This window comes from Eleutherodactylus coqui, chromosome 13 (assembly GCF_035609145.1).
Source record: "Eleutherodactylus coqui strain aEleCoq1 chromosome 13, aEleCoq1.hap1, whole genome shotgun sequence".
Classification (NCBI taxonomy): domain Eukaryota; kingdom Metazoa; phylum Chordata; class Amphibia; order Anura; family Eleutherodactylidae; genus Eleutherodactylus; species Eleutherodactylus coqui.
This window is the reverse complement of record NC_089849.1, coordinates 102,708,554-102,720,658: the sequence shown is the minus strand read 5'-3', so window position 1 is coordinate 102,720,658 and position 12,105 is coordinate 102,708,554. Positions and strand designations below refer to the sequence as shown.

Sequence of the window (12,105 nt, the reverse complement as noted above, 5' to 3'; positions counted from 1 at the left end):
TCACTATTATTCCCTCCTCCTCCCACAGCTTGGGGGTGGTAGTAACACTATTATTCCCTCCTCCTCCCACAGCTTGGGGGGGGGGGGGTGGTAGTAACACTATTATTCCCTCCTCCTCCCACAGCTTGGGGGGGAGGGGGGGGCAGTAACACTATTATTCCCTCCTCCTCCCACAGCTTGGGGGGGTAGTAACACTATTATTCCCTCCTCCTCCACAGCTTGGGGGGGGGGGGGGGTAGTAACACTATTATTCCCCTCCTCCTCCCACAGCTTGGGCGGGGGGTAGTAACACTATTATTCCCCTCCTCCTCCCACAGCTTGGGGGGGGGTAGTAACACTATTATTCCCCCCTCCTCCCACAGCTTGGGGGGGGGGGGGGTAGTAACACTATTATTCCCCCCTCCTCCCACAGCTTGGGGGGCGGTAGTAACACTATTATTCCCCCCTCCTCCCACAGCTTGGGGGGGGTAGTAACACTATTATTCCCCCCTCCTCCCACAGCTTGGGGGGGGGGGGGGTAGTAACACTATTATTCCCCCCTCCTCCCACAGCTTGGGGGGGTAGTAACACTATTATTCCCCCCTCCTCCCACAGCTTGGGGGGGGGGGTAGTAACACTATTATTCCCCCCTCCTCCCACAGCTTGGGGATGTAATGACACTATTATTCCCCTCCTCGCTCCCACAGCTTGGGGGGGTAGTAACACTATTATTCCCCCCTCCTCCCACAGCTTGGGGGGGGGGGGGGTAGTAACACTATTATTCCCCCCTCCTTCCCACAGCTTGGGGGGGGGGGTAGTAACACTATTATTCCCCCCCTCCTCCCACAGCTTGGGGGAGGGTAGTAACACTATTATTCCCCCTCCTCCCACAGCTTGGGGGGGGGGGGGTAGTAACACTATTATTCCCCCCTCCTCCCACAGCTTGGGGGGGGGGGTAGTAACACTATTATTCCCCCCTCCTCCCACTGCTTGGGGAGGGGTAGTAACACTATTGATTCCCTCCCTCCTCCCACAGTTGGGGGTGTAATGACACTATTATTCCCCCCCTCCTCCCACAGTTGGGGGGGTAGTAACACTATTATTCCCTCCTCCTCCCACAGCTTGCGGGGGGGGGGGGCAGTAACACTATTATTCCCTCCTCCTCCCACAGCTTGGGGGGAGGGGGGGGCAGTAACACTATTATTCCCTCCTCCTCCCACAGCTTGGGGGAGGGGGGGTAGTAACACTATTATTCCCTCCTCCTCCCACAGCTTGGGGGAGGGGGGGTAGTAACACTATTATTCCCTCCTCCTCCCACAGCTTGGGGGGGTAGTGACACTATTATTCCCCCTCCTCCCACAGTTGGGGGGTGTAATGACACTATTATTCCCCCCTCCTCCCACAGTTGGGGGGTGTAATGACACTATTATTCCCCCCTCCTCCCACAGTTGGGGGTGTAATGACACTATTATTCCCCCCTCCTCCCACAGTTGGGGGTGTAATGACACTATTATTCCCCCCTACTCCCACAGTTGGGGTGTAATGACACTATTATTCCCCACTCCTCCCACAGTTGGGGGTGTAATGACACTATTATTCCCCACTCCTTCCCACAGTTGGGGGTGTAATGACACTATTATTCCCCCCTCCTCCCACAGTTGGGGGTGTAATGACACTATTATTCCCCCCTCCTCCCACAGTTGGGGGTGTAATGACACTATTATTCCCCCCTCCTCCCACAGTTGGGGGTGTAATGACACTATTAATCCCCCCTCCTCCCACAGTTGGGGGTGTAATGACACTATTAATCCCCCCTCTTCCCACAGTTGGGGGATCTAATGACACTATTAATCCCCCCTCTTCCCACAGTTGGGGATCTAATGACACTATTATTCCCCCCCTCCTCCCACAGTTGGGGGTCTAATGACACTATTATTCCCCCCTCCTCCCACAGTTGGGGGTGTAATGACACTATTAATCCCCCCTCCTCCCACAGTTGGGGGTGTAATGACACTATTAATCCCCCCTCCTCCCACAGTTGGGGATCTAATGACACTATTATTCCCCCCTCCTCCCACAGTTGGGGGTCTAATGACACTATTAATCCCCCCTCCTCCCACAGTTGGGGGTGTAATGACACTATTAATCCCCCCTCCTCCCACAGTTGGGGGTGTAATGACACTATTAATCCCCCCTCCTCCCACAGTTGGGGGTCTAATGACACTATTAATCCCCCCTCCTCCCACAGTTGGGGGTCTAATGACACTATTAATCCCCCCTCCTCCCACAGTTGGGGGTCTAATGACACTATTAATCCCCCCTCCTCCCACAGTTGGGGGTGTAATGACACTATTAATCCCCCCTCCTCCCACAGTTGGGGGGTGTAATGACACTATTAATCCCCCCTCCTCCCACAGTTGGGGGGTGTAATGACACTATTAATCCCCCCTCCTCCCACAGTTGGGGGGTGTAATGACACTATTAATCCCCCCTCCTCCCACAGTTGGGGGGTGTAATGACACTATTAATCCCCCCTCCTCCCACAGTTGGGGGTGTAATGACACTATTAATCCCCCCTCCTCCCACAGTTGGGGGTGTAATGACACTATTAATCCCCCCTCCTCCCACAGTTGGGGGTGTAATGACACTATTAATCCCCCCTCCTCCCACAGTTGGGGGTGTAATGACACTATTAATCCCCCCTCCTCCCACAGTTGGGGGTGTAATGACACTATTAATCCCCCCTCCTCCCACAGTTGGGGGTGTAATGACACTATTAATCCCCCCTCCTCCCACAGTTGGGGGTGTAATGACACTATTAATCCCCCCTCCTCCCACAGTTGGGGGTGTAATGACACTATTAATCCCCCCTCCTCCCACAGTTGGGGGTGTAATGACACTATTAATCCCCCCTCCTCCCACAGTTGGGGGTGTAATGACACTATTAATCCCCCCCTCCTCCCACAGTTGGGGGTGTAATGACACTATTAATCCCCCCCTCCTCCCACAGTTGGGGGTGTAATGACACTATTAATCCCCCCTCCTCCCACAGTTGGGGGTGTAATGACACTATTAATCCCCCCTCCTCCCACAGTTGGGGGTGTAATGACACTATTAATCCCCCCTCCTCCCACAGTTGGGGGTGTAATGACACTATTAATCCCCCCTCCTCCCACAGTTGGGGGTGTAATGACACTATTAATCCCCCCTCCTCCCACAGTTGGGGGTGTAATGACACTATTAATCCCCCCCTCCTCCCACAGTTGGGGGTGTAATGACACTATTATTCCCCCCTCCTCCCACAGTTGGGGGTGTAATGACACTATTATTCCCCCCTCCTCCCACAGTTGGGGGTGTAATGACACTTATTCCCCCCTCCTCCCACAGTTGGGGGTGTAATGACACTATTATTCCCCCCTCCTCCCACAGTTGGGGGTCTAATGACACTATTAATCCCCCCTCCTCCCACAGTTGGGGGTGTAATGACACTATTAATCCCCCCTCCTCCCACAGTTGGGGGTGTAATGACACTATTATTCCCCCCTCCTCCCACAGTTGGGGGTGTAATGACACTATTAATCCCCCCTCCTCCCACAGTTGGGGGTGTAATGACACTATTATTCCCCCTCCTCCCACAGTTGGGGGTGTAATGACACTATTATTCCCCCCACCTCCCACAGTTGGGGGTGTAATGACACTATTAATCCCCCCTCCTCCCACAGTTGGGGGTGTAATGACACTATTAATCCCCCCTCCTCCCACAGTTGGGGGTGTAATGACACTATTAATCCCCCCTCCTCCCACAGTTGGGGGTGTAATGACACTATTAATCCCCCCTCCTCCCACAGTTGGGGGTGTAATGACACTATTAATCCCCCCTCCTCCCACAGTTGGGGGTGTAATGACACTATTAATCCCCCCTCCTCCCACAGTTGGGGGTGTAATGACACTATTAATCCCCCCTCCTCCCACAGTTGGGGATATAATGACTCTATTATTCCCCCCTCCTCCCACAGTTGGGGGTCTAATGACACTATTATTCCCCCCTCCTCCCACAGTTGGGGGTCTAATGACACTATTATTCCCCCCTCCTCCCACAGTTGGGGGTCTAATGACACTATTAATCCCCCCTCCTCCCACAGTTGGGGGTCTAATGACACTATTAATCCCCCCTCCTCCCACAGTTGGGGGTGTAATGACACTATTATTCCCCCCTCCTCCCACAGTTGGGGGTATAATGACACTATTATTACCCCCTCCTCCCACAGTTGGGGGTGTAATGACACTACTATATCCCACTTCTGCAGTGGGTCGTGTGGTCCGGCTGCAGTACCGGCACCGGCCGCTGGGGGTGCTCGCGACAATGAAGCGTGCAGCGGGCTCCCTGCCGCTGTCCCGGCCGCCAGGCGGCGCTCACCCGGGGTGCTGCTGCTGTAGGTGCTGTGGCTCCTGAAGCTGCTGTCCGTGCAGTAGCTGGCGTCGTCATCGTCCATCTCCTCGTCTTGTCGGTAGTCGTCGTCATCGATGTCGTCGGTCTCCATGTAGTCGGTGTCGCGGTGCTCGTCGGGCTCCTCGTCGTCGTCGCTGTCATGGTCATCGTAGACCACCTTGCTGGGGGCCCGTCCGGCTCCCGGCCGCCCGCCCCGGCCTCTCCTGCCGCGGCCGCCGTGCCCCAGCCCGCTCTTCCTCCGGCGGCCCCGGGCGGGCGGCGGGCTGCTATTCCCGGCGTGCAGCGCCCAGCGGCCCCGGCTGTTGATGCCCCGGAGCCGGGAGCGGAGGCCGCCCGTGGGGCCCGGGGAGATGTCGGCGGGCGGCAGTGAGGGGGTCTTGGGCGGCCTACCCCGCCGCCCCCTCATGCTTAGGCCTCTGGAGCGGAAAGCCTTGTGGATGGCGGGCCGAGAGGGGCAGCAATGGGGCGCTGGTGGCGGCGGGGTCCCGCAGAGAGGAGGCGGCGCCCCGGCCGGCAGACGCGGTACGGTCAGTCACAGGTGGCGGTGCCTGGCTCCGGAGCCGCCACGGCCGCCATCTTACCCTCTCCCTCGACTGGAAGAGCCAGGCCTGAGTCACGTGATGGCGAGAAGGCGGCGGACAGCTCCACCTGGCGGCCGCGGCTCGGGAATTGCAGCGCCGTACAGAGCCTAATAATCCAGGGCAACCCCAAATAATGTGTAATAATACAGGGGAACCCCCCAAAAACTGTGTAATACAGGGGAACCTTAAATACTGTGTAATAATACCGGGGAACCCCCCCAAAACTGTGTAATAATACACGAAACCCCCAAATACTGTGTAATAATACAGGGGGACCCCCAAATAATGTGTAATACTACAGGGGAACCCCCCAAAACTGTGTAATAATACAGGGGAACTCCCCAAAACGGCAATACTACGGAGGAACCCCAAAAAAACTGTAATAATACAGGGGAACCCCCTAAAACTGTAATAATACAGGGGACCCCCAAATAATGTGTAATACTACAGGGGAACCCCCAAATACTGTGTAATAATACACGAGACCCCTAAATACTGTGTAATAATACAGCCCATCCAATACTATGTAATAATACAACATACAACCCCCTCAAATGTGTAATAATACAGGGGAACCGCCAAATACTGTGTAATAATACAGCCCCCCCAAATACTGTGTAATAATACAGCCCCACAAATAATGTGTAATAATACAGCCTCCCCCCAAAAATACTATGTAAAAATACAGCACCCCCAACACTGTATAATAACACAGACCCCCCAAATACTGTGTAAAATACAGCATCCCCAACACTGTGTAATAACACAGACCCCCCCCCCCCCAAATACTGTGTAATACCCTCTCAAATTATGTGTAATAATACAGCCCCTCCAATACTGTGATTACGAAAACTTTTCTTCAGCCATAATTCCCATAACAGCCCTTGCAATAGTGTTTAATAATACAGCCCCCTAATACTGTGTAATAATACAGCCCCCTGCAATACTATGGAATAATACAACCCCCCAAATACTGTGTAATAATACAGCCTACTCAAATACTGTGTAATATTGAAGCCCCTCCAATACTGTGTAATACAACCCCCCCCCAAATGCTGTGTAATAATACAGCCCCCTAGATACTGAGTAATAATACAGCCTCCCAAATAATGTATAATACAGCCCCCCAATAATGTGTGCTAATATAGCCCCCCAGATACTGTGTAATAATACAGCCCCCCAAATAATGTGTAATAATACAGCCCCCCCTAATACCGTGTAATAATACTGCCCCCCCCACACAAAAAAACAGTGTAAAAATGCAGCCCCCCAAATACTGTGTAAAAATACAGCACCCCCAACACTGTGTAATAACACAAACCCCCCCAAATACTGTGTAATAATACAGCCCCCTCAAATAATGTGTAATAATACAGCCCCCCAATACTGTATAATACAGCCCCCCCAATGCTGTGCAATAATACAGTCCCCCAAATAATGTGTAATAATTACTCGATCGAGCACCGCGATTTTCGAGTACTTCCGTACTCGGGTGAAAAGATTCGGAGGGAGGCGTGGCAGAGCGGGGGGTAGCAGCGGGGAACAGGGGGAGCCCTCTCTCTCTCTCTCCCTCTCCCCGCTGCAACCCGCAACTCACCCACGGCGCCCCCCGAATCTTTTCACCCGAGTACGGAAGTACTCGAAAATCGCGGTGCTCGGGCGAAAAAGGGGAGTGGCCGAGTAGGTTCGCTCATCTCTAATAATGAGTAATAATACATCCCCCCCCCCAATACTGTGTAATAATAAAGCTCCCCCCTGGAAATATGCTTTAAAATATACACTGTGTAATAATCCAGGGGCAGCCTAATATACTGTATAGAATATATACACTATGTAATAATCCAACGGCATCCCATAATACCCTATATTATATACAAATAATAATATATGTATACAGGGTAATAATCCAACGGCATCCCATAATACCCTATATTATATACAAATAATAATATATGTATACAGGGTAATAATCCAACGGCATCCCATAATACCCTATATTATATACAAATAATAATATATGTATACAGGGTAATAATCCAACGGCATCCCATAATACCCTATATTATATACAAATAATAATATATGTATACAGGGTAATAATTCAAGGGCATCCCATAATACCCTATATTATATACAAATAATAATATATGTATACAGGGTAATAATTCAAGGGCAGACCATAATATTTTATATACTATACATTTCGTAATAATCCAGGGGGTACCCTAAATACTGTATATAATATGTACACAGTGCAATAACCCAAGGGCAGCCCATAATATTCTATATAATATACACTGTGTAATAAAATGGCAGCTGGAAATATCCTATATAATATATACTGTGTAATAATCCAGGGGCACCCCAAAATACTGTATATAATATGTACACTATGTAATACTCCAAGGGCATCCCATAATACCCTATATTATATATACACATAATAATGTATAATATGTATACAGGGTAATAATCCAAGGACAGCTCATAATATCCTATATAATATACACTGTGTAAATCCAGGGGCACCCCAAAATACTGTATATAATATGTACACTAATACGCCAAGGGCATCCCATAATACCCTATATTATATATACACATAATATGTATACAGGGTAATAATCCAAGGGCAGCTCATAATATCCTATATAATATACACTGTGTAATAATTCAGGGACTGCTAGAAATATCCTATATAATATACACTGCTTAATAAGCCACAGGCTCTCCAAAATACTGTATACAATATGTACACTATGTAATAATCTAGGGCCCTCCAAAAGATTGTGTATTATATGTACATTGTGTAATAATTCAGGGGCTGCTGGAAATATCCTACATAATATATATTATGTAATAATCCAGGGGCTCCCCAAAATACTGTATATATAATATGTTCACAGTAATAATCTAAAGGCAGCCCATATTATCCTATAAATTCTGTATAACATATACACAGTGTAATAGACAGGCCCCCAAAGTATTATGACTAGGAGCAGACTATAATAGGGTTTTTGGGGGCTATGATTTTGATGATCTTTCACGAGCACCAATATTCCAGCCCAGAAGCCCTGTAACACTTGTTATTCCTTCGGAGCTGAGTGTGTGATAATAAGAATAGTAATCATGGTATATGAGTTTGTGTCTCCTGAGGTACACAGGGCTCAGCTGCTACCTCCCTTACAACCCTCATAGTTTTGATCCACCATGTTGTAGTCGTGGCCGAGTGGTTAAGGCGATGGACTAGAAATCCATTGGGGTCTCCCCGCGCAGGTTCGAATCCTGCCGACTACGAAACCTTTTCTTCAGCCATAATTCCCATAGGCTTCTGTATTGCATATTTATCACTGACTTTCCCCATTATAATGTAAGAACGTTCAGATTAACCCCTGACATGCCAAATTGGGGCGCAATCTGGGAAAGTACTTTGCCAGCAGGAAAAGGGAATCCCTGTGGCGGGACAGGTGCTAGACAGAACCGAGCAGCGACAGGCGGACCCCAGTGACTATAATGGGGTCCCCCACTTTCCACACGGCTGACCAGCTTTTGCAGCGCTTTTTTATCCATTATCTTCAGCCGGATCTGTGCTGGAACCTCCGTCCCTTATACCTTTAATGGCTAACCAGAAAAATTATATTTGCAAGTAGTGAATGAGAGGGAAATTAGCAGATCAGCATTATGATAAAGTCCACTTGAAGAAATGGTCGAAGGGCTGCAAATAATCAGACTCAAAGGTCAACAGTCCAAACGCAATAGAAAAGGATGAAGAAGCTGCCAGCCGGGTGTCAGATTTATCCAGCTCCTCGGTATACTTTTCACTAAAAATATGAGGCAACCACTGACACCTGCTGGCAGAGTTTAGAACTGCATCCTTGAGAATAGATGTGGAAGAACAATCCTTGTGGTTCGGGGGCTACATGATGTCCGCAGGGGCAAAACAGTCACATTTGAATACACTGACCAGGACTCCTGACCGCCACCTTTGCTGTCCGTGTAAAAAGTTGCCATCACAATCTCATGTCAAAGATAAAACTGAGTGACTATTTCTGTGAGTGGCACCGTGAGTTGGCAGAAGACATTATGCATAATATATCGGTACATTTTACCAGTAATATTTAAAGGGGAGCTATGATTTTGGTTGGATACATTGGAGTGATACTGACAACTATGTACTAAAAAAATCAGGAGTATCCTAACAGCAATTACAATAAATCGTACATGGTCTGGTGGGGGCTATTTATCAGGTGTGAGAGAAAGCAGAATTGGTAGCCTATGTGATCATATAATCATCCAGTCACTCAAAATATTAGGACTGGCCATATACAGGGGCTTCTATGCCATCCTATCACCTTGAAGGTGCAATTCCAGCCAGAATAGACAGACGTTCATAAGTATACCCCTATGTGAGGGACAGTGACCACTAAAGGGGTTCCCTGGGCAAATTCTGTTGATGACTTATCCTTATGATAATTGCTGAGAACCTGCCACTCAGAATCCCTGGTGATCACCTGATCGTCTGGCCCGCTGTCAGTGCAGCACGGACAGACGTTGTCTTCGGGTTGGAGGTGGAAGCATCATAGATGGCTGCATTCCCATTGAAATCAATGGGAATTGAAGCCTCAATTACACTTCCGGGAACGGTATGGGACATGGGACTGTAAAAAATGTTCACGTGCTGCAGAAATTTTACGCAATGAATTTGTAGTATTTTTTTTTTTTAACGCTGCGGATCCTGAAGCTGCAGCATGTTTATATAAGCTGCACGGGGATCGCCATGGGCATGTCTCAATGGAGTACCTGCGGCAATTCCACAGAAAATCCGCGGTGGCCAAAAGCAGCGCTAATTCATCCTGTAAATTCCGGACAATGTCGGACTGCTCGCTGGAAATCACACTGACCCCATTATAGTCAGTTAGGTTTTGTTTGGTCAGAGGGGGACTGAAACAGGAAAACTGAATCCCCTAATGCTGATGTGAACGAACCCTTAGTTGGTAATAGGGGGTCACACTGCGCCCTGCTAAAGGTGGAGGATACAATTACATCTCGATGTGGAGACACTTATCTGTGCTCCCCTTTATGTCTTTGGGGTAATATAAAATACCTTGGAAATCTACAAGAGAGCAGGGGTGATGCCCCACCACTAATGGAGGCCATTCTTGGAAGTACTACTTCTGCTATATTTGATCCTAAGGAGACATAATATAGTGTCAAGTACTGTATTGGGGCGACATGACACGGGGGGGGGGGAAATCACAGCATGTCCTATACTGAATAACATCAATGTGCCATGTTCAGTACATCAGACAGCAGGCAGAAGGGATGCCCGTGTGCCGACCAATGTGAGTTGCAACCAAGAATCGCAGCCGAGATTGTAATTTTGCAGTTGTGTGCGAGTAGCCTTATGGTGACACTCCGTGACAAAAAAAATAATGCACCCGGATAAAAATGTCGGATTGCTGCAAAACTCGGCATGCGGTTTTAGGCACATATGTAAATAATTCCAGTTGTGGTCCGTATAGACCACAGGTGACAAGCACAAGGCCTGCGGGCCGAATCCGGCCCGCCTCCTCATTTTCTGTGGCCCGCCGGATGTGCACAAAGTTCCCTCACCCTCGTGCTGCTGTCAGTAGGCGATCTTCTATCAGCTTGTTCTGTCTAGTGCAGACAGTAATAGAGGAGTGCCAATAGCAGACTGACAACATCCGTGGAGGAGGGAAAAAGAAGACTGCAGAGAACATGAGAGGGACGCTGAGGAGGAACAGCTGCAGGAGGAGAGCCTGGTCAGCGCTGACCTCCTCTCACCGGCCCTCCCTCTGTTCATGGCTGCAGGCCTGGGAGACATCAGGGGCCCAAGTATGCAGGAGGGCCCCAAGAAGGACTGAGAGCAGCCGGTATACCTGCCAGTGGGACCACATTGGATGCAGGTAAGTATAAAAATGTGTATAAAAATGCAGAAGTGTCCTTGTGTGCATATGTGTGTGCGTGTATATGTGTCTGTATATATAATATGTGTGTATGTATGTGTGTATATGTGTGTATATATATAATATGTGTGTATATATGTATATGCACCTGTGTGTTTATGTATGTGTGTATATATATATATATATGTGTGTGTGTATATATGTATAATAATGTGCGCCTGTGCTATATGTGTATAATAGTGTGCGTCTCTGCATATATGTGTAGAATGGTGTGCGTCTGTGCATATATGTGTAGAATGGTGTGCGTCTGTGCGTATATGTGTAGAATGGTGTGCGTCTGTGTGTATATATGCATAACGGTGTGTGTCTGTGCATATATATGCATAATAGTGTGCGTCTGTGCGAATTGCCCCCACCTGGGCCAATCTGACCAAGTTGTTAGGAGGTGGCAGCACTGGTTACGTAAGGGCATGCACACATGGTGAACATACTCCGGATGGCCCAGACAGACCACCAGTAGACAGGATTGTTTGATCTGCCGATGAGCAGCTCCAACTGTTTCGTTGTCCGCCATCTAGGCACAGGTTGCACCTTCATTACAGGTCCCTGTTTCTGGCCGGACATTTTCCAGGCGCTTATCAGAAGAAATTTAGTTTCACGACATTCTCTAAGTGCCCTGCATTAACACCCCAACACTGTCACCTTTATTTGGAGTGATGTCATGGACAAGAAATCTGTATCTGCTATGGACTCGAACCATATTGTCTCTAGTGACTATTCCAGGTTCTGTTTGGGAGTCAACGACGGCGGTATTCAAGCTGGAGACCTAGCAGTGAGCGCCTCAATTCGGCTGTTGCTGTGTAGGCAGCACACTGCCCCCTGCTGGTGTGATGGTCTGAGGGGCATTGAATATGACAGTCGGTCCCCCCCCCCCCCCCCTAGTGGTGGTATGAGGGACAATGACAGCTCAGCGATATGTTCAGGACATCCTGCAGCCACATGTGTTCCTCTCATAGCGGCTTCCAAGAGGCAGCAGGATAATACTCAGCCGCACACAAGGGGGTCACAGGAAGCCTCCACAACATTGTCACACTTCTGTGGCTGCCCAGTCGCCAGATTTATCAATGACCAAGTATTTATGGGACCCCAGTTTCAGCAGCCTACGAGT

At 49.0% G+C, this 12,105-nt stretch overlaps 1 protein-coding gene and 1 non-coding gene across 2 annotated transcripts in view; one reads left to right on the top strand and one right to left on the bottom strand.

Annotated features, from left to right (window-relative positions):
- BPTF (bromodomain PHD finger transcription factor) overlaps positions 1–4,835 on the bottom strand; it is a 73,884-nt gene extending 69,049 nt beyond the window's left edge. The window contains exon 1 of the mRNA XM_066585992.1: positions 4,397–4,835. Coding sequence (XP_066442089.1) covers positions 4,397–4,835 — 439 coding nt within the window. The remainder of the gene's footprint in view (positions 1–4,396) is intronic.
- Positions 4,836–8,225: 3,390 nt separating this feature from the next.
- Positions 8,226–8,307, top strand: TRNAS-AGA (transfer RNA serine (anticodon AGA)). The gene has a single exon. It is a non-coding gene; the product is annotated as a tRNA-Ser (tRNA).
- The last annotated feature ends 3,798 nt before the right edge of the window (positions 8,308–12,105 follow it).